General features: G+C 42.3%; 1 protein-coding gene across 1 annotated transcript in view; it reads left to right on the top strand.

The window, feature by feature from the left end:
* Positions 1–6324: 6324 nt before the first annotated feature.
* Positions 6325–22522, top strand: part of LOC138769372 (NXPE family member 1-like) — a 37293-nt gene continuing 21095 nt past the window's right edge. Inside the window, exons 1-3 of the mRNA XM_069947789.1 lie at positions 6325–6351; positions 9661–10352; positions 15977–16041. Of these exons, the coding sequence (XP_069803890.1) occupies positions 6331–6351; positions 9661–10352; positions 15977–16041 (778 nt within the window). The 5' untranslated portion in view covers positions 6325–6330. The remainder of the gene's footprint in view (positions 6352–9660; positions 10353–15976; positions 16042–22522) is intronic.

Raw genomic sequence — 22522 nt, 5'->3', positions numbered from 1 at the left:
AGAACTTAGAACTGTAGACGCATTACCATCAACTAGCGTCTATCGTGTCCATGCAGTGATTTTTGACTGCGGACGATTATCAATTTCCTATCATCGCGTCTCCTGACGATTTAGGATTGAAACGCGTTGAGACTGACACCTGGGGGAATCGATGAGTATAAGAGTCTATCTGTCCACCCGATTTTACCCAGATGTATCAGTGATTTTTATTATCTGTTGGTTAAGGATTTTTGGTTATGCCAATGTGTTGGACTGTTATGGAAATGATGTCTCCTGAGTTATCGGAGCGTATCTTGAGAGATGTGGGTGTCTACCAATGAGATATAACAAATGCACTCATTCCCAAGGTGTCATTGTGTGTTAATAGAGCCCCAAGTGTCAGTTCACATTACTAGTTTATCGGCACCATCCCTGTATATCTGGACCGTGCGGTCTGGCAGTGTGGCAGCCTGCTATGTCATTGTAGGTTCCGGTTAGGGTTTTGGTTTGGACAACATCCAAGTGCTTTAGTGGTGTGTGAATTAAGTGTGCTCTGATTATTTATTTATTTTTTGACTCACTGGGGTCTATAGTTTTATCTATTTGCTCCTTTATAGTTATTGCAGGGGTCATAAGACACACACATCCATACCTAGGAGACACGTCGGTTCACACCTCTAGGGATACATAGAGTCCCACATCGGGCCGGCGACATACTATATTATATGTTTACATTTATTAACCTATGTGTGTATGTGTGATCCTCCCTGCATTCTATGACTCTGCCCTATGTTTGTGAGACCTAACCCATTCCTCTCTCCTGAGTAGGTATTGTCTGTGTCACTAGTACATATCAGCTTAGATAGCTATTACCTAGTGAGACAGCCTAGCACACTTTATCAGTGTAGGGTTGTATAGGAGTATAGGTTAGGTTCCTGAGCGGGGCCGTCCTTATCAGGGCGTCTACTCCGCCTAGGGCAGGGTATAGAGGGAGAAGGGAGTATAGGGTGTATTAGGTCCTGCCCCTCATCATTGACCTGAGCCCCTTCCTGACGCCCGGACCCACACACTATTGGGGTACACACATTAGGGATCTTCCTAGCGTACCCACCATTTCTTGGCATACCCATGTCTGTTATAACCACTGCGAATGCAGTTTGGTTAGAGTATATTGTTGTGTGTATCTATATGTGATTTTTTTTGCGGATATTTAATAAAAGTTAGATTTTAGAATTCCCTATTTTTTGATTTTGAAGTTTCTTAGTTGGGGGAATACCAGCATCCATTCTGGCAGTGATTTGGACTCACACACTGCCCACCCGACGTAGCGCCCGGACATCCTTGTCCAATCAAATCAGCGCAGGGAGGGAGCGTGTAGCCGCTGCGGCTCCACGCTCCCTCCCTGCGCTGATTTGATTAGACAAGGATGTCCGGGCGCTAAGTCGGGTGGGCGGTGTGTGAGGCGGAGGGACAGCCGCGGCAAGATGCCGGGAAAAAAAAGATTCGGGGCGGCAGGCATTTAACCCGGGACTGGGCCGCACTTACAGTAAAATTACCATTGAGGTGGGGGCCGCAAACTAGTGTCCCGAGAGCCGCAGTTGGCCCGAGGGCCGCGAGTTTGAGACCCCTGATTTAGAGTATTCTTTGGAATGTTGTTAAGCTATATGTGTTTTTATTCATATTGTATTTTTTAACTATATTGTATTCTATTATAAGTTGTATTTTCCAAGAAGGGTACATTATATTACCCATTCGTGTATATATATGCTATATGCAGATTATATGTTGATACATATGTTTTAGGAATGGTCTGAACCTGCCGAGGTTCGGGTTCGTGTGAACCCGGACTCTCGGCAATGATTCCCGGTGTCTTAAACCTCCGTACAGCGGGAGGACTGCCTGGAAAACCGGGATCCAGACACAGCCATAGGCTGTATCCCAGTTTTCCAGGCGGTCTCCCCGCTGTATCCACCCTCTGGACGGAGGTTTAAGAGAGTGGGAATCATTGCCGAGAGTCCGGGTTCGTACTTACCCGAACCTTGGCAGGTTTGGACCATGCCTAATATGTTTAATACCCTAGTACATAATCAATAACTCGTCTATTACTCATTATTCATACAACTCACTGTAAGGAGTTTTGCTAGAGAGCCTACTACTTTGACATATAGATCAAGGTACTAATAGAACAAATCATGGCACAAAAAATGACTACTCACAGGCGTTAACATGAAACACCCCAAAATGAAAACAAATACCTTTTTTTTTTTTTTTTATTTCACTGCACAAATAATTTGCTTCTGGTTTCACGGCATACTTTATGGAAAAATTAAGTATGTCATTGCAAAGTACAATTGGTGTCACAAAAAAATAAGGGCTCATGTAGGACTGTAGGAGAAAAAATGTAAGCGCTATGGCCATTTAAACACGCTGAAGGGAAAAAAGAGTGCAAAAATTAAAATTAGCCTGGTCCTGAAGGGGTTAAGGCACTTTCTGGACCAGCCCTGAAGGGGTTATTGGTGATGTGAGTGTTGTTGTGTATACACATTTGCAAATCGAAAACTGACCAGGCAGGTTTGGAAAGGAGCAGCAATAATTTTGAGGGCTCGGTTATTTGTCCAGTTAGGAGAGTGGCAGTTAGTTAGACCATAGGGTGGGAAGTCTATTTTTACACATATGGGTGGGACTTAATATCAATTTACCTTCCTTCGTTCCTACGCTATGTTCACACATGGCTTTTTTAGCACTAATTATGCGGTTTAGGTTTGCAATCGCTGTAAAATAGCGATAATTTTGCAGCAATTCTGTCAAAATAGCTGCAAAAATAGCGATATTTTACAGCAATTGTGCAATTCACAGCAAAATAGCATCAAAATGCCCGCAAAAATGCATGATTAACAATAAAAAAAGCCATGTGTGAATATAACCCAAGGCTCTGGTTGCCTTTAATTTGAGTGAGTATTCATTCTTAATAACTGGCACTTAACCCTCACAGGTAGGTCCAGGGTTCCAACATATTCCAACGTACTCCAAAAACACAATCACCTAGCACTTCCTCCCTATATAATATATTCTCACAATCTCATAATCCATTCTACAAAACACATTTCTTTTAATGGGTCCCAAATAAAAGTTACATTTTAGTGAAGTTTCTCCTGGGCCTCTGTGCCTGTGGGTTAGGTTAGAATCAATATTTATTCTCAATGCTCTTGTTTCATATTGTAAGTATGATAGGAAAGATCAATTGTTGGGAATATAACAGGTTTAACCTCTATATCAGACCTCACCTATTGCTTTACTTTGGGGGGAAAAATTAAATAAACTGGTGTAAGAAAGTTATATAGATTTTTAAGTAACTTCTATTTAAAAAAAAAACCTCAAGTCTTCCAGTACTTACCAGCTGTTGTGTATCCCACAGGAAGTGGTGTATTATCTCCAGTCTAATGCGTTTACACAGAGAGATTTATCTGACTGAGATTTCTCCTCTTTCAAATCCATTCCTGGCTTTGGCTTCAAAAATCTGACTTTCTTTTATGACCTTTTCTCTGTTTATAGTCTGTTCCTGGCTTTGGAAGCCAGGGGCAGTGTTAGACTGGAAAAAATATACCACTTCCTGCAGGGTATAGGGCAGCTGATAAGTATTAAAATGCTTGAGTTTTATTTACAAATCCATATAATGAGTTGACCTTTAAAAAATAATTTCTCCAGAGTAGCCCTTTAATCATTCATATTTTTCAGGCTCTCCCTCGGTGGCTTTTGATAGTTGGCTATGCATTTATTTTTAGGGGCTCAAAGTTGTTCAAGGAGGACAGTTTATGGTAAGAATTTGGGGTTTAAGGGTGTCTTTACACAGAGAGATTTATTTGACAGATTTTGAAGCCAAAGCCAGGAATGAATTTGAAAAGAGGAAAAGTCTCAGTATTTCCTTTATTACCTGTTCTGTTTATAGTCTGTTCTGGGCTTTGGCTTCAAAGAATTGTCACATAAGTCTCTCTGTGTAAAGGCACTGTAAACGTATCCAATTATTTGTTTATAGGTTAAGGATTGGTGGTCTCAAATTGAGAAAAATAATTCCACAATTGTGGAGGTTGCTGGAGGTTTGGCCTCTGTATTACATGTAAGTGGAAATGACTTGGGTCCCTTGATCTACTTTGGGGGATGCAGGGATGAAAGTTCTTGTCACATACACACTTACTAGCACGTGACGTGGATGCCACTGCAAGGGGTTAATCTACTTCCACTCACTCAATCTTGTACTCACCTTCCACTCAGGTGGCAAATTGAGCATAAATCACACCTCAAAACAGTCCCAGCACCTCAACACACACACTGCCACCACCTTTCAAATTAAGTGTGAAAGGACACTGTCAACCCACAACACCACTCACTGGCACTCACAGGGTTAAAACACAACATCCAAAGGCTATGGATTCTTAGAGCATACAAGGACCAAACTTAAATTAAACTTACTAATTAAAGTTTTAAGCTTTAATAGACAAAAGGTACAGTGCTTACAAAAATAAAGGTAAATAAGATGACATACATACATACATGCAATAACGGTATAAAATAAAAGGGAGAAATAAGCAGAAACTATCTAACACTAATGGTGCGTTTACAGAGACAGATTTATCGGACAGATCTTTGAAGCCAAAACCAGGAACAGACTATAAACAGGGATCAGGTCACAAAGGAAAGACTGGGATCTATCCTCTTCTCAAATCCATTCCTGGCTTTGGCTTCCAAAATCTGTCAGATAAATCTTTCTGTGTAAACTCACCCTAAGGGCCCTTTTACACAGAAAGATTATCTGACAGATTATCTGCCAAAGATTTGAAGCCAAAGCCAGGACTGGATTTGAAGCCAAAGCCAGGACTGGATTTGAAAAGAGGAGAAATCTCAGGCTTTCATGTGTGACCTGATCTCTGTTTATAGTCTGTTCCTGGTTTTGGCTTCAAATCTTTGGCAGATAATCTGTCAGATAATCTTTCCTTGTAAAAGGGCCCTTACAATAGTTGTTGCCTTCCCAGGGGGTAGGAGAAATCATGGATCGCAACTGCCACCCAGTTTTGCTGTTGCCACCATATTTTATACAGTCAAAATCCGGCTTAGATTTTATGGCCGACCATCAGGTGATTAGGATAATGAGTAGAGATGAGCGAACCGGGTTCGGGTTAGAGTCAATCCGAACCAAACGATCGGTATTTGATTAGCAGGGGCTGCTGAACTTGGATAAAGCTCTAAGGTTGCCTGGAAAACATGGATACAGCCAATGACTATATCCATATTTTCCACATAGCCTTAGGGCTTTATCCAAGTTCAGCAGCCACCGCTAATCAAATGCTGAAAGTTCGGGTTCGGATCGACTCGAGCATGCTCGAGGTTCGCTCATCTCTATTAATGAGTTGTCTCTAATTGGCTTCCTCGTGTCTGACGCCGCCCGAGACGCTACGTCTCAGGTCCACTCAGCCACTCAGTGAAGGAGGCCGGATCCGTGTCAAGGTCACTCAGATCCGGCCTCCTTCACTGAATGGCTGAGCGGACCTGAGACGTAGCGTCTCGGGCGGCGTCAGACACCACGAAGCGGCCGGGCACCGGAGCGCCGCGATGCGGGACCCGCCGCTGGAACCGGGGAGGTGAGTGGACGTCTTTTTCCTCAGCCACCCCCTCCCCGTTCCCTTAAAAAAAGTGCCCCCCCCCCCGTCGGAGTACCCCTTTAAAAGTTAAAATTTTTGTGCAATTTTTCAATTATAATTATTTTTCTTTAATTTAATACATTTTTCTGTTAGAACCTGCTGTGTTACAGAAAAATAAAAAATTAATCATCACTGACTGTGTGGGTAGTGGGAGTGCTCACTGGGCTGCTACTGAGCCCTGATAAGATCTTACACAATATGCCTGCTCAGGTCACACTATTAGCTTTTACTATAAATTTTAATTTAACAGTGTGCACTCCGGAAACAGCAAATTGTTCCTAGTAAGCATTTTCTGTTAAGAGAGAGAGAGAGAGTGTGTTTGTGTGTGTGTCTGTGTGTATGGTGTAAAGTGAAACTGGCTCAGTTGCCCCTAACAACCAATCAGATGCCACCTTTAATTTTGCAAACAGTCTGTGAGGAATAAAAAGTTGAATCTGATTGGTTGCTAGGGGCAACTGAGCCAGCTTCACTTTACACTACATATACTACACTTTTCACTTTACACTACATATAGTATGTGTGTGTGTGTGTGCATGTCTATATATAATATAGTCCATGATTCAAGCTGAGCGGTCACGTGTCACGATCACGCGTAGCGTGACGCGCTCAGTCAAATGACGCCTTACCCGGAAGCCACACCATGATCGGACCGCCCGACATGCGCCATTACATGCATAAGGTATCACAAATGGGTCCTCATATGGATTAAATGTAGATAATTATGGGGGCGGGGGTTATATAAATAGGATGGATCTGGTCAGTATAGGCATGCTCCTTGACAAAGGTGGACACCGAAACACGCGTCGGAGCATGCGGCTGACAGGATAGCATATGATCTAAAGGTAAAAAAGGAGGGTCTGCATGTATGTTGCATCGGGGTTTATGGTACGCTATATTATTTATTTATGCACTAGTCACTTTTAAAACAGAAACTTTTCTGTTTTTAATTAACAAAGATTTGTAGTTAAATTGTTGTAGCGTGGCATTTATTTCTGTGAATAGGTTTTGTATATATAAGAGAGAGAGAGAAAGCTAGAACAGCATCCCTTCTTCAAAGTATTAAAATCTTTTCTGCGCTATTTGCATACCAAACCATACCATTCGCAGTACAGGTTAGATGTATACAATAGATAATATGTTGACTACACTTGAACTGCTAAATACTTTTTTTTTTAAAGTTTAACCACAAATGGTGTTGAACACAATGGCATAATGCGTCTATGTTATTTCTATAGTGTGTCTTCCCTAACCTTAACATGCGATGCACAAATGGGATAGAGCGCCAAACTATTTAGAGCAATAATAATAGAGTAATGTGTTAATCATTAATTTGGCAGTAGATACATCCATATTCCTCCTTGATGACCAAAAAGTCACATACACAAGGTAAGTGGGGTTCTATAGATATGTTTGGTGTATGCATTACAAGCTTTCCAAGTGCATATGCCAAACATTCAATGCAAACAGGAAGACACATTGGTAGCAGGTGCTGGTGTTTGGACAGTCCTATAGACTCTGCCACACGAAGACAACAGTATTATAGATGTTACATGATCAGCGTTAAAAACTTTAAGGTATTTCTTCGACTGGAAATGTAGAGCGACTGCACCCTAGCTGCTATTCTGTCAGCGTATTTAATAAAAAAAAGTGACATATGAGCGTCAACTACTAAAGAAACTAACTGAAGAGCAATAACCAAGATGGCTGCCTGTCCTGTTTCCATTTTTGTAAAAATTCACCTTCACTCACACTAGAAAATTTGTAATATTTCTGTAAGAAAAAGGAGCATAATTACTAAATAGGGGGTTCCTATAACTTCCTATGCACTAATATAAGGCCAATAAATCCTCCCTCGTTTTGCCATGGTGAAATAATATATGTAATATAGATAAATTTGTGTTTTAAGAGAGCGTTTTTTTTTTTTTTGTTCAAATTTCTTTATTTTTCCAAAAACAAAACCACTAACAAATACATTAACACATAAAAAAAGGAGTCAGAGGAAATAACATATACTATTATCCACACCCTCTCTAGTTGGTGGTACCTCCTTTCAGTATATTCATTTGTTTGATATCCTAGGCAAGGCTATCCAGCAATTTCCATTCAACAGTTCCCAGAAGGCAGGTCTGGTTTCACCGGTCCTACACACCCTTTATTATATTACTGGACTCAATACCAACTTTATTCTGCCACCCTGCCCCTTGCCATATTCTACTTTAACTCTCAATTAGTGCCCCTTTTTATCTATCAGATTACAAGAAGGAAAGAAATGAAATTACCAAGACAGGGTCATCACCATCCATTCTTCAGATTCATTCCTCCACATCCCATATATATATGTGTTAGGATGACACAAGGACATGTGATCCATGAAGCTGGCACCTTCCCCACTGTCCCTGCCTACTTGCTACTAGCCACTCCCCATGAACATGCAACCATGCTCCTTTTTCCAACCCTTTGCTTGAGCAGCACAGATGGCAAAAAGTTGCAAAATGTTACCATGAGTTTTCGCATTAGCCCGTAGAATGGCTAACACTGAACCCCCACTTATTACCCCGGTACCCACCACCCCAGGGGTACCAGGAAGAGACAGATACTGTAAGCATGGAGCATCAGAAAATGAGGATCCGGGACTGGCTGGCAGAAGGCTGGTGCTTAGGCTGGCGATGGCAAAACAAATGGTCAAATGCTGCTGCTTGGTTTTGTGTCTGGCTGGTTAGTGCAATAAATAAATTTAAGGCTATGTTCACACTACGTAAAAGTACGGCCGTTGTTGTATCGTATACGCTCCGGCCGGGTCCGGCCAGGTGACTAAGTCGGGTCACGGAACGGCCAGTCTCTTCACATAGTGTGAACATAGCCTTAAAAAGCGTGGGGTCCCTCATATTTTTCATAACGAGCCAGATATAAAACCAAACAGCAGCAGCCTGAAACTATCAGGGTGGCAAGGGCCATTCTAATAATACCAGCCTGCTGTTGCCCAGTCCCACATCAACATTTTTTGACGCTCCAGGCCTGACGGTATCTGGCTCTTCCCGGTACCCCTGGTGGTGGGGGCTACCCGGGGTAATAAGAAGGGGGGGGTTAGTGTTAGCCTTTCTACCAGCTAACACTAAGCCCTGGCTCAGTAATGGATGTCATCTATTAGACGACTTCCACTACTAAGCCAAAAATAAAGAAATACAATAAAAAGTTTTTATTGAAATAAAACTCCCCAGAGAACCCTTGTTGACCCTTTTATTATATATAGAAAAGTAGTAATCTTCTTTCCGAAGTAATCTGGTCTTCTTAATTTCAACCTGTAAAATAAATAGACAGTTTCACTGAGTAGCAACCAGTAGTCTACTGTCTTGCCCCCCCCCCCCCCCCCCCCACACACACACACACAAATCAAAAGCATTCCTTCTCTTACATCTACCTGGCCGGACCTGTATACAGCTCAAAGTATTGCTTTTGATTTTAGCTGTAGAAGGGTAGTTAAGATTTTATAGCGCTACAAAAAGTAGTTTTAAGGGTCAGTTCACACGTACAGACTCGCATCGTAAATCTCACTGCGAGTCTGTCAGGTCCTGGCAGTTCACTGTCACTACATACTCGCAGCTGTCTGAATGACTGTTGCGTTTATGTAATTATGCCGGCCCCTTAACCTCTTCCGCTGCCGCCCGGTTCCCGCTCTGTATACATTACCTCTCCTTGCTGCACGGTGTCCCAGCGTACTACTCTCCCGCCCGGCCAATCAGTGGCTGCGGCTGGGCAACACACTGATTGGCTAAGCGGGAGAGCAGTAAGCTGGGACCCTGTGCAGCGAGAAGAGGTAATGTATACAGAGCGGGAACCGGTTGGCAGCAGAAGGGGTTAAGGGGCCGGCAGAATTACATACACGCAGCGGTCATTCAGACAGAGTTTAACCCTAGCCTTACTGCCAGTTTTTAGATATTGATTAAAAATTAGCTCTAACTTAACCAATTTATTTATTTTTTCTTATAAGTGTGAAAGACCAACCATTCCATTACCTATATCAAGTGCAAGAGTGGAGTACGAAAGTGAAATTCAAAAGACTGTAAATAGAATTTACCAAGAAGTAAATCGAACAATTCCCAGGACAAATATCACTGACACATTAAAGACGAGCAGTGCTAAACATAGCAAAGTCTTCCTAAAATATCCTAAAGACTCCTACTGTGTAGGGGACCAATTAATACTCGAAGTTACCATGTATGACTACTTGGGCCAAAGGAAAACCTATGGAGGAGACTATTTAAGGGCAAGAATGTCAACAACCGAGCTTGGAGCAGCATCTTCTGGGAAGATTGAGGATTTCAATAATGGCACATATCATGTCCATTTCATCTTATTCTGGGAAGGTAGAATCAATGTTATGGTGTTTATGATGCATCCAAGTGAAGGGACATCAGCCCTGTGGACTTATAGAAATAATTGGCATGGCTATGTAGACCATCAGGGCATGTTTGAAGCACCTAATCAAAAACATGAAACAGAATGTGGATTTGACCTTGACAAAAGCAAAGAACTGTGCGACTACAAAGATGAAAGAGATGAAGAACATTTCTATTGTATCAAGCCTGATAAGTTAAGCTGTGATTCTCTTACTCAAGTGAAAAGTTGGTGGAGGCATGACAAATCCCTTTTTACCAGTCTTGAAAAGAACTTATTTGAGAAGTAAGTCATCTTGCAACATGTTTCACCTTCACTGTAATGTCAATTGTTTTAGGCTTCTGATGTCATAATATGTAGAAGTTTTAGAAAAAGAAACAGCGCACTGCGCACATAGCGTAAAGCTGCAGCAGATTGTGTTATAAAGTAGCTAAGATTCGGTGTTGCTCACCTGCGGCTGTGCTTTGAGCAGGACACCGCTTGAAGCTTGATTTTTACAACTAGAGCAAGATCTCACTTATCTGAGGCACAATGCGGGATGTCTCCAGAATTCAGGCGCAGAGGGTGGAAGGAGTCGTAGTATAAAAATTAATTCCAATAAAGATGTATATAATTTTTACACTACAATTCCTTCCATCCATTGGACTACTACTTGTGGCAAAGCACCTGAACTCTGGAGACATCAGGCATTATGACTCAGATAAATGAGATCTTGCTCAATATGTAGAAGTTCATATACAGGTATGCCTAAAGAACGGTATGTCGAGAGTCTGAGAAATGGACTCTAAACCTCTGAAGGTGTCCTATAAAATCTGCCTTTAGGGTAGCCTCACACATACCGTATTGCATTTGACAGTGCAAACTTAATGCTGTGTTCATTCATTTAATCAAATCTGCTGCGGATCCACAGCAGAAAATCCGCTGTGTTACGGTATGTGTGAAGCTACCCTTAAGATGTTAACCGTAGATGAAGCAAATTGAGAGGATTTGGCTTGTTTTTCTAGCACATCCCACAGATTCCCAATCTAATTGAGACATGGGGAATTTGGAGGTCAACACCTTGATCTCTTTGCCATAGTGCCTGTGGGGTAAGAGTAGGCTATTGTTTTCTCATGTAGCATAGGAATATAAAACAGGTACAAAAACCAGGAATGGTGTCCTAGAAAACAAAGAAGAAACAACACACTTGAATTTGTAATTAAACAGACACTGCACAAAAATGACAGAAAACTCTCTATGCGCTTGTTTTTATAACAAATAGTGTACCTGTTGCAAACCTATCTCTTCAGTTAATTCCCCTCCATTGCAGTTGCGGAGGTGCAATGTGGTTGCCATGGCTGCTGTGAATGAAACTGGGCAGCCAGCCAGCAGACGGAAGAGTCTGTCTTCATCTAGCTGCAGTGACACTGGGCCAAGAAATGTATAGTATTTTGGACAATCATAAACAGTCTGTCACTCACATCTTGTTGCTGGTGGGGGTGTGTGTGTGTGGGAGAAGTCAGGTGAATTTAAAAAATTTGTCAGCTGTCAGAAGCAGAGGGGAACATAATAAACAATCACTACTTACCTTTACCCTCGCCATTGCAGAACTCCCGCCAGGCTATGGGATCTTCTTTGACTACAACTTTAATGGACTGCCTGCTCAGCCAGTCAGTGACTTGGTTGGGACATTGTTGCAGTCACTGATTGGCTGATGGGGCAATCAATCAGCCAGGTTGGGTATTTTCTCTTGAGTCATAAAAACATAGGAAAATGCCTTCCGATGGGGCACCCGGAGCCTGTGACACAGCGCTTTGTGGGCATGGGGAAAAGTAAGTATTGACTAGTGTTGCACGATGCACCGAAATATCGATACTACTATCGATATTTCGGGCAGAAAAACTGTTCGGTACCAGGATTTCCTGGTATCGATACTTTATGTTAAGCTGCATAATAGCGCAGCTTAATATAAAGTACAGCGCAGAGACCACGGCCGGCAGCTAGCTGAGCGCCGGCCGTGTTCTCTGTGTGCTGCCCCCTGGTGTCCCCTCCTCCGCCCGCGCGCTCTCTGCTCCCGGTGGCGCCAACTTCAAATAACCGGCACATAGCGATCGCTAGTGCCGGCTATTTTACAGGGTAGATGCCGCTGTCACAACTGACAGCGGCATTTAACACCCCCCCCCCACCAGAGCCACTCTATATGCAGCAGAAGTCTGCTGTATATGGAGCGGCCCCCACTGCTAATGACTGCAGCCCGCGATATTACGGGTGGCAGTTATTTAACTATTCCCCCGCTGCGGCTGCGTCCTTCCAGTCCTGCCCCCCATTGTCAGCCCCGGAAGCCACCTCTGCACCGCCAGTCCAGCCCTTCATCCACCCCTCCCCTCCGTCCCCCGGGACCCGCCGCTGCACTTTGCGGTCCCTCACACCGGCCAGTCCCCTCCCAGCATACCTGCTTGTGCACAAGAAGGTATGCTAGGAGTTGTAGTGCACGGAGGTATGCTGGGATCGGGAGGCTGCTGCTGCACAACTACAACTCTCACCATACCTTCTAGTGCACTACAACTCTCAGCATACCTCTTTGCACAAAGAGGTATGCTGGGGGTTCTAGTGCACAAGAAGATGTTGGGAGTTGCAGTTGTGCAGCAGCAGCCTTCCGACACAACTCCCAGCATATCTCCTTGTGCACTACAACTCCAAGCATACCTTCTTGTGCACTACAACTCCTAGCATATCTTCTTGTGCACAAGGTATGCTGGGAGTTATAACAAACAAGGAAATATGTTGGGAGTTGTAGTTGTGCAGCAGCAGCCTCCCATCACAACAACTCCCAGCATACCTCTTTGTGCATTACAACCCCCAGCATACCTCTTTGTGCACAAGAAGATATGCTGGGAGTTGTAGTGCACAAGAAGGTATGCTGGGAGTTGCAGTTGTGCAGCAGCAGCCTCCTGACACCACAACAACCCCCAGGATACCTCTGTGCACTACAACTCCCAGCATACCTTCTTGTGCACAAAGATGTATGCTGGGAGTTGTTGTGTTGGGAGGCTGCTGCTGCACCACTGTACCTCCCAGCATACCTTCTTGTGTACTACAACTCCACCATACCTCTTTGTGGACAAGGAGGTATGCTGGGAGTTGTAGTGCACAAGAAGGTATGTTGGGAGGTACAAGGGAATTAAAAAGTGTAAAAAAAAAACCTAGGGAAATCCTACTGTGCTGATCCAGGGGAAGGCAAAAACCCCTATGAGGCAGATGACAATTAAAAAAATTTCAGAATAAAAGTTCTAATAATCCCCCCCCCTTTCCCTTTTATTCATGTCAAAAAATAAACATTTGGCATCATTGCATGCGGAATTGTCCGAACCATTAAAAGTAACAAAAAAAGTGATCAAAAAGTCACATAAATAAAAATGTGGTGCATGGGGGCATCATACCCACAGTCTGGGTGAGGGGGGGGGGGGAAATCATTATATTTGTATTTTAAGTGCTTTTATTCAAAAGTATCGAAATGGTATTGAGTATCGGAAAAAAAAAGATGGTATCGGTATCGAACTCAAAATTCTGGTATCGTGACATCCCTAGTAGTGACTGGTTATTATGACTTCTCCTTTAGGCCATGTAAAAACAACGGCTATTGTTGTGCAAACAATGGCCATTATTTAAAAGATAACGGCCATTGTTATTAAATATGGCTATTGTTTTTATAGAATATGAACATAGCCTTAAATGGTTATCTGTTCACAGGAGACAATAGTGATTGTTTGTGCTTTTGTATCACCAGCATTCCTGATCTCCTGAGTATTTTCTTGCCTATTGTTTTTACTTCATCCTGGTTTTCTGATTTTGTATGTGTTTGGCCTTGGCTCTGAGAAAGCCAATAAGGGTTACATTTGAAAACCACCAGAAGGGACATTTAAGACCCTTAGTGTCACCTAATGGGGAAGATTTTTATGTTGAAAGGTTTGTAGCCCTTTATAGATTACCTGGAGCTGAATAAAACTATTAAAAAAATCAATACCCTTCGCCCCAATTCCAGATCTGTTTAATCAGGTTCAGTGTGCAAAGTGGTTAGGGGTACATATATTATGATTTGTATTAGAAGGGGATGAGACAAAAAACACACTAAACACCCCAGAGGGACATTTCAAATACCAGGGTATGCCCCTTGTTAAATATATCTTTCAATGTCATTGTATGGTGGTGTACCTGAATGACATCCATATCTACTCTGCTAACTGGTCTATGTATACTAAGCACATACTCCATGTGTGGTGTCCAACCACTGGTGTTTTTTCTCTTATGCACCTGTCGCAAAAGTTTCAGGTTAAGTGTAGAGATGAGCGAACCTCGAGCATACTCGAGTCGATCCAAACCCGAACTTTCGGCATTTGATTAGCGGTGGCTGCTGAACTTGGATAAAGCCCTAAGGCTATGTGGAAATCATGGATATAGTCATTGGCTGTATCCATGTTTTCCAGACAACCTTAGAGCTTTATCCAAGTTCAACAGCCCCAGCTAATCAAATACCGACCGTTCAGGTTCGGATCGACTCGAACCCAAACCCGGTTCGCTCATCTCTAGTTAAGTGGTGTTGAAGGTATTTTTTTATAGTTTCACCACTAGATGTCAGTAACCTTCTGTTTGTATTTCTATGTATTGCACAGCTGAGGAGGTTCATGGGTTAGTGTCTTATGTGTACCATGTGCTTTTATTGACCAATAGGAGGGGCTCTCTACTTCTGACCTATTATCTTTCTTCTTTATTTTTTACACACTCTTTCCCACCACTCACAGGGTAGATTACTTAGCTCCTGTAGGAAGTCTAGTCTAAGACACGAGTGTGTACAGATGTGGTTAGAAACAACCAGTTCTTTTAGTATTCCTACTATATTTACTATGCAGTGCTAAACAGTAAAAGGGAGAAAAGTCCAGGAACACCCTAACCCACATCGTGAACCACCCTTAAAAGTGCAGGGCCGTATCCTAAGAACTAGAGGAACTAGCCTGGATAGGACAAAACTACCAAAGGAAGGTCTATGTATCCTATCCCGCAGTGCAGGTAACTGGGACACCCCCTGAAAATTAGCTTCACCCAGATAACCACGGCTGGGGCTTGTATCACCCTATTAGGATGGGTCACTCAACACTGTAGGGCACAAGGTAGTCAGACACAGTATAAACACAGGTCCAAGTAAACTTCTCACTTAACAAGTATTTCTTCAAAGTTCCAGCAGAGTACACTGCTACATTGGGTTGGGACTTCCTCAACAAACTCTTCTCCTCTACTCTCAAATTCACAAACAACACTACAACTACCTCTCTTCTCTTCTACTTCCTTAGTCACCTCCTCAAGCACAACCGAGTTAAGCACTAAAGTCTATGTAAAGATTTCTCTATTCTACCAAAGTGTGTTTTAGTACTGAAAGACTGCACAGTAAAGCTGTTCTATTTTATATCACTGTGACCCCGTCATCCTTTATACGCCCCAGTACCCATACACACAAACCGGACACCTTGGGTTATTTTTCCCCTTTCTGTGGGTGGCAGTACTGATAGTCCTGGTGGGTCAGTTGCCACTATCTTTCCCTTTTTTGACTTACGGTTTATTCCCACATTCCGTGAAACACAATCAGCAGTGGAAGTCTGTGCAGTGGAAGCCCTGCAGTGAATTCTTTCCCTGCCCGGCATGATGTATCATGATGTATCATGCTAGCAGCAGGGGAAGTGTTTGAATATTCATGGCTGCAGAAGATCGGGAGGTAAGTTTATATTTTGTTATGTTTTCATGTTTTTCATTTGATTTAGCACATTTTTACATATATTTTTAAATGTTAAATTAGAACACTGAATACCCCTTTAAGATCCAGTAAATGTTTATGAAGATATTTGAAAAAAATCGTAATCTTTTTATGTTTTGATTTTAAGGTCTAATGTTAGAGTTGAAATTCCAAAAGACTTTGATCGTATCCATGTATCGCAATGTAACAACAGTAAGTACAACTATTTGTAAGCAGAAATTAAACTTACTGTCACATCTGTAAGAGTATATTTATTATATCACTAGAAAATGTACCCAACGCTGCCCGGGTATAAAGTGTCAGTGTGTTAATTAGATTTGTTCTAAGGTGCCCAGGAGGCCAAGCTAAAGGTTTTGTTTCATCTGAGTTAATCAGTGGAATTAGTGTATACCTGTAGTGCATAGTTGGAGGGGTTCTGTATACCCACAATGTATAGTTTTTAGGGGTCTCGCATATCTGTAGTGCATAGTTGGGGGGGCTGTATACCTATAGTTGAGTGAGGTCCTGTATACCTGCAGTGTACAGTTGGTGAAGGTCCTGTATACCTGTACTGTATAGTTTGGGGGTCCTGTATACCTGTAGTATATAGTTGGTGCTGTATACCTGTAATGTATAGTTGGTGGAGGTCTTGTATACCTGTAGTTTATAGTTTGAGGGTCCTGGATACCTGTAGTGTATAATTGGTGGAGGTCTTGTATACCTGTAGTATATAGTTCGGGGGTCCTGTATACCTGTAGTAAATAGTTTGAGGGTCCTGTATAACTATAATATAGAGTTGGTGGAGGTCCTGTATACCTGTAGTGTATAGTTTGTGGTCCTATATACCTGTAGTATATAGCTGGTGGAGTCCCTGTATACCTGTAGTATATTTGGGGTCCTGTATACTTGTAGTATAGAGTTGGTGAAGGTGCTGTATACCAGTATTATAGAGTTGGTGTAGGTCCTTTATACCTGTAGTGTATGGTTTTGAGGTCCTGTATACCTGTAGTGTATAGTTTGGGGTCCTGTATACCTGTAGTATATAGTTGGTGGAGGTCCTGTATACCTGTAGTATATAGTTTTGGGGTCCTGTATACCTGTAGTATATAGTTTTGTGGAGGTCCCGTGCACTTGTAGTGTATAGTTTTGGGGTCCTGTATACCTGTAGTGTCCTGTATACCTGCAGGGATGTATTTACCCGTATGGCAGTGTTATTCAGTCACAGTGTGTCGGTATTGGTCATGTCTGGTATGGGGGTGTTATCCAGTCACAGTATGGCGGTATTGGTCAGGTCTGGTGTGGCGGTGTTATCCAGTCACGGTATGGTGGTATTGGTCAGGTCTGGTATAGCGGTGTTATCCAGTCACAGTATGGCAGTATTGGTCAGGTCTGATATGATGGTGTTATCCAGTCACAGTATGGTGGTATTGGTCAGGACTGGTGTGGCGGTGTTACCCAGTCACAGTTTGCCGGTATTGGTCAGGTCTGGTATGGCAGTGTTATCCAATCACAGTATGGCGGTATTGGTCAGGTCTGGTATGACAGTTTTATCCAGCACAGTATGGCGGTATTGGTCAGGTCTGGTATGGCAGTGTTATCCAGTCACAGTATGGCGGTATTGGTCAGGTCTGGTATGACAGTGTTATCCAGCACAGTATAGCGGTATTGGTCAGGTCTGGTGTGGCGGTGTTATCCATTCACAGTATGGCGGTATTGGTCTGGTCTTGTATGACAGTGTTATCCAGTCACAGTATGGCGGTATTGGTCAGGTCTGGTGTGGCGGTGTTACCCAGTCACAGTATGGCGGTATTGGTCAGGTCTGGTATGGAGGTGTTATCCAGTCACAGTATGGCGGTATTGGTCAGGTCTGGCAGTGTTATCCAGTCACAGTATGGCGGTATTGGTCAGGTCTGGTGTAGCAGTGTTACCCAGTCACAGTTTGGTAATACCTGTTGTGCCCTGTATATACATGTACTGTATGGATGGAGTAGGGGTCCTGTATGTACATGTACTGTATAGATGGAGTAGGGGGTCCTGTATATACATGTACTGTATAGATGGAGTAGGGGGTCCTGTATATACATGTCCTGTATAGATGGAGTAGGGGGTCCTGTATATACATGTACTGTATAGATGGAGTAGGGGGTCCTGTATATACATGTACTGTATAGATGGAGTAGGGGGTCCTGTATATACATGTACTGTATAGATGGAGTAGGGGGTCCTGTATATACATGTACTGTATAGATGGAGTAGGGGGTCTACCAGTTATTACTGTGGATGTTGTGAGACAGCTTCCCTAGCAACCATTGCTCCCTGTGAAAATGAAAGCAGTAATCCTATTGGTTGCTAAGGCTCCAACTGCCGTGTCTGCTGCAGCTAATTATATCACCTGTGTTTGCAGTGAGGAGATTTTCCCATTCATCTCTATGGGGCGCCTCTCTTTCCCCTCCCCCTCCCCTCCTGTACATCTGGCGGGGACGGGACCTTCGCAATAACCTTCCCGGGCACCCAATGTATCTGTGTGCCAAATTTGGGGTCAAACGGTTTAGGCGTTTGGAAGTCTATAGAGGACAGACAGACAGACAGACAGAAAGACAGACAGACAGATTTTTATGATATAGATATATCCTTAAATGGGTGCTCCAGAGACTTTTTTGTTTTTAAATTTTGCTAATACATTACTTTAATGAAGTTATATTATTTTGTCATAAAAGTCGTTTAAAAAAGAAGGATCCTTTTTTTTTTTTTTTTTTTTTTTAAATCTACCATTTAATTGCCATTTAGTGGCAGAAGTGCGGGCAACACAGGCCTCTCTGCTAATGTTTGTGTCGGGAGATGAAGGGCTTTCTAATTAAGGGCCGCTGCACAGTGATATGCAAGGCAAGTACTTTATATTACAATATACAGTGCCTGGGGGGGGGGCTTGGGCTTCTTGGGATTGCTTCGGGGGTTCCCAGTGTCTAGACATCCCTCTCAGCCACTGATTGGCTGAGCGACAGGAGATGCTGGGAACCCCTGAAGCAATCCTGCATCAGTTATGGATTCTCATTAAGAATGACAGCTAAGAATCCACTGCGGACTTCACTGTGAATTCGCAGCGTGAAATCACCTGCGGATCAGTCGTGTGTGATTCTAGCCTATAAGAGTACACAATACACAGTACTGCTTTCTTAGACTGCTGATTCCTTCCAGATTTGCTTGTTGTATAGATACATACAGTAAATAACGGACGCATTCTGGGTGTTTTACATAATCAGTTTATCCTTTATAACAGCTCCACACAGGTTGTTACCCAGCTTTCCCAGACCGCCATATCTGCCTATGTCCCCAATTCTCATATTATAGGATAACTAGTCAGATTTGTTATTCAGGAGACAGGAAAAGCTGGGTATTAATCCCTGGTAAGATGTAATTGACAAAGCTACCATGTAATGAGAAAACTGGTGAATTCTTAATCTATTTAGGCAGATTTACCTTTCAAGCCAGTAACAGGAGGTGTAATATTGACGGTTAAAAAAAAACTTGCCCCTTAGCTCACACTATTTTCCATTTGCACAGACCAGGTCTTCTAAATTTTTTTGTACCTGGGCCTCACAAGGCAATCCATGTTAATGTTGGGGCCTCAGCAACAAACACCCACTACCACACAGCTCAAAATACTGCCACATAGTGGACATAATATCCCATAGTAATGCCAAACCAGCACCACAGTGCTGCAATAAATACTTCTTGACCAGTGAACCATGTTGTGACAACAAATACTGTAGTAAGCCAACATTAGCCAGAAAGCATAGGAACTAAGAAGTGATGAGCCGGTAGTGTGTCAAAAAAAAGGTTGATTGTGTGCATACCAAAATTCTGGGTGTTATTATTTCACAATAGGGTGCTATATAGTATGGGGTTTCAAGCATTTCTCTTAACTAGTCCACTTAACTCATAGGTAAACAGTTTAGACCATAATCGTTTGTAAACATCAGACCAGACCTCACCAAGGCACTCTCCTAACCCCTTACCTGGTACGTCATGGTGCTGCTAGGGGGTTCAAAGAAGAGGTACCCTGCTCTGAAAAGCGTTGCTCCCGGATGCCATCAGCAGCAGGGGAGCACTGCCATTAGCCGACGCGGGCCGTTCCCATGTCGGCTAATCAAGCATTTAAATGCAGCTGTCAAAACTGACAGCTGCATATTAATGCTCTATTAACACCATAACTGGTGTGCAATGCGATCGCGGAGGGGTGATCCATGCTTGTGGAGGAGCAGGAGGTCACCGCCAGCAGTCCATAGTAATCCAGTGCAGATAACCTAGATCAATGCAGTACATTGATCTATATTAGCAATCAATGTACAGTCATGGCCAAAAGTTTTGAGAATGATACAAATATTAATTTTTACAAAGTCTACTGCTTCAGTTTTTAAAATGGCAATTTGCATATACTGTACTCCAGAATGTTATAAGTGATCAGAGTGACAGCAATTACTTGCAAAGTCAATATTTGCCTAGAAAATGAACTTAATCCCCCAAAACAAATTTCAACATCATTGCAGCCCTGCCTTAAAAGGACCAGCTAACATTGCTTCAGTGATTGCTCCATTAACACAAGTGTGGGTGTTGATGAGGACAGGGCTGGAGATCAATATGTCATGATTAAGTAAGAATGACACCACTGGACACTCTAAAAGGAGGCTGGTGCTTGGCATCATTGTTTCTCTTTTGTTAACCATGGTTATCTCTAAAGAAACACATGCAGTCATCATTGCACTGCACAAAAATGGCAGAGTATCGCAGCTAGAAAGATTGCACCTCAGTCAGCAATCGCATAATCAAGAAATTTAAAGAGAGAGGTTCCATTGTTGCCAAAAAGGCTCCAGGGCGCCCAAGAAAGACCAGCAAGCACCAGCACCATCTCTTAAAGTGTTTCAGCTGCGGTATTGGGCTACCAGCAGTGCAGAGCTTGCTCAGGAATGCCAGCAGGCAGGTATTGACTTGCTGCATTAACTCAAACAAACTGACACACATAAAAACCACAGGGCAGCAGATCATGAAAAATATATGTGTCATTCTCAAAACTTTTGGCCATGACTGTAGTATATATAGATGTTCCCTAGTAAGACTTTAGTGTTTTAGTGTTTAAAAAAAGTTTTCTTTTATTAATAAAAAATCCCATTCCATAATAAAAGTTTAAATCACACCCTTTTCCCAATTTTATAAATAAAAAAAAATAAAAAAAAACATTTGTTATCGCCGTGTGTGGAATCGCCCGAACGATTAAATTATCACATTCTTAAGTGCAAAATTGGCAATTTTTGGTCTCATTAAATCCTGAAAAATAAAAATGTAATAAATATGTAATAAAAATGTAATAATTGTAATAAAAAGTCATCAAAAAGTCGCATATAAGCAAGCAAGCTACTGATCAAAGGAATAGATCATGGTGTAAAAAATTACTCCTCATATAAGCCCTATAGACCAAAAAATAAAAGCATTATAAGGATGGTAATAGAGAAATTAAAAACACATTTAGAAAAAAAGAAAAGAGGTTTTAATTTTTTAAAAGCAGTCACATAAAATAAAAGTTTAAAAAGTTGCATATCGCTGTAATTGTTCTTAGTTAGGGAACATAGATAATTTGTCAGTTTAACCATAGGGGGACAGCGTAAACACGAATCTCCCTGAAATGAAAACAAATTAAAAAAAAAATTTTGTGCCATGATGATAGTTGTTATGACAGCCAGACATCATTTTTACATATTGTGAACCTAGCCTTAAAGGGGAACCATGCAAATGAACTTGCTGCTGCTGTGTATCTTTCTGCTGTCAATTCCATTGTTTTTCAGCAATTTGATTCAAAATAAATATCATAATCAGCTCCTTAGGTGCACTGGGGGTGTTTTTGGCCCCACAGAGCACCCCTCTCAGCCTGCCGACTCTTTCACGGATGCCTACTTTGCATAATGGCCGGTACCAAGTTTAAACAGCTGCTGCTCCTGCATCTGTCCCCACCGCAGCTGTTCTCCCCCAGCTCGGGGACATCTCCCCTGGCATGCCCACATGCCCTCTGCCTGTATAGCAGGCGTCACCGAAAGAGGCAGCGGGCAGGCTGAGGGGGTTGCTTTGTGGGGCCAGGAACACCCCCAGTGCTCCTAAGGAGCTGATTAGCATATTTGATCTTAATCAGATTGCTCAAAAATGGTGGGACCAACAGTAAAAAGAAGACCGTCGCCACAAACATCAGCTACAGAGCAGCAGGGGGATATCAGCAGGTTCGTTCCCCTTTAAAATGAAGTACATTTTCTCTTAAAACAATCTCATAATCAATATGATAATTTTAGGTTTCACCATGTTATTAGCAGATAGAACGTATTTACACTTCCACTAGTATCATTTACAATTATACTCGGTCACAGACCCATTACACAGTTTGTTGAATCCAAACTGTGACTGAAGGAGCCTATCGATTTGAGATTCCGATTGCTTCGGCTTAAGCTTGGTTCATTTTAAAAGTAAGGGTCCTATGACACAGAGCGATTTTTAACGATTAACGACTAACGATAAACGATCGCAAATGAAATTGTTTATCGATAACCTGAAATCGTTCGCCATATTACACAGAACGATAGTCGTTAGATACGATCGTTATTGCGATTGTTTATTCCTTCTGATCTCAGGAAAACAATGAACAATGTGCAATTAC

Source organism: Dendropsophus ebraccatus, chromosome 12 (genome assembly GCF_027789765.1).
Source record: "Dendropsophus ebraccatus isolate aDenEbr1 chromosome 12, aDenEbr1.pat, whole genome shotgun sequence".
NCBI classification, from domain to species: Eukaryota; Metazoa; Chordata; class Amphibia; order Anura; family Hylidae; genus Dendropsophus; species Dendropsophus ebraccatus.
This window is presented reverse-complemented; position numbering and strand designations above follow the sequence as displayed.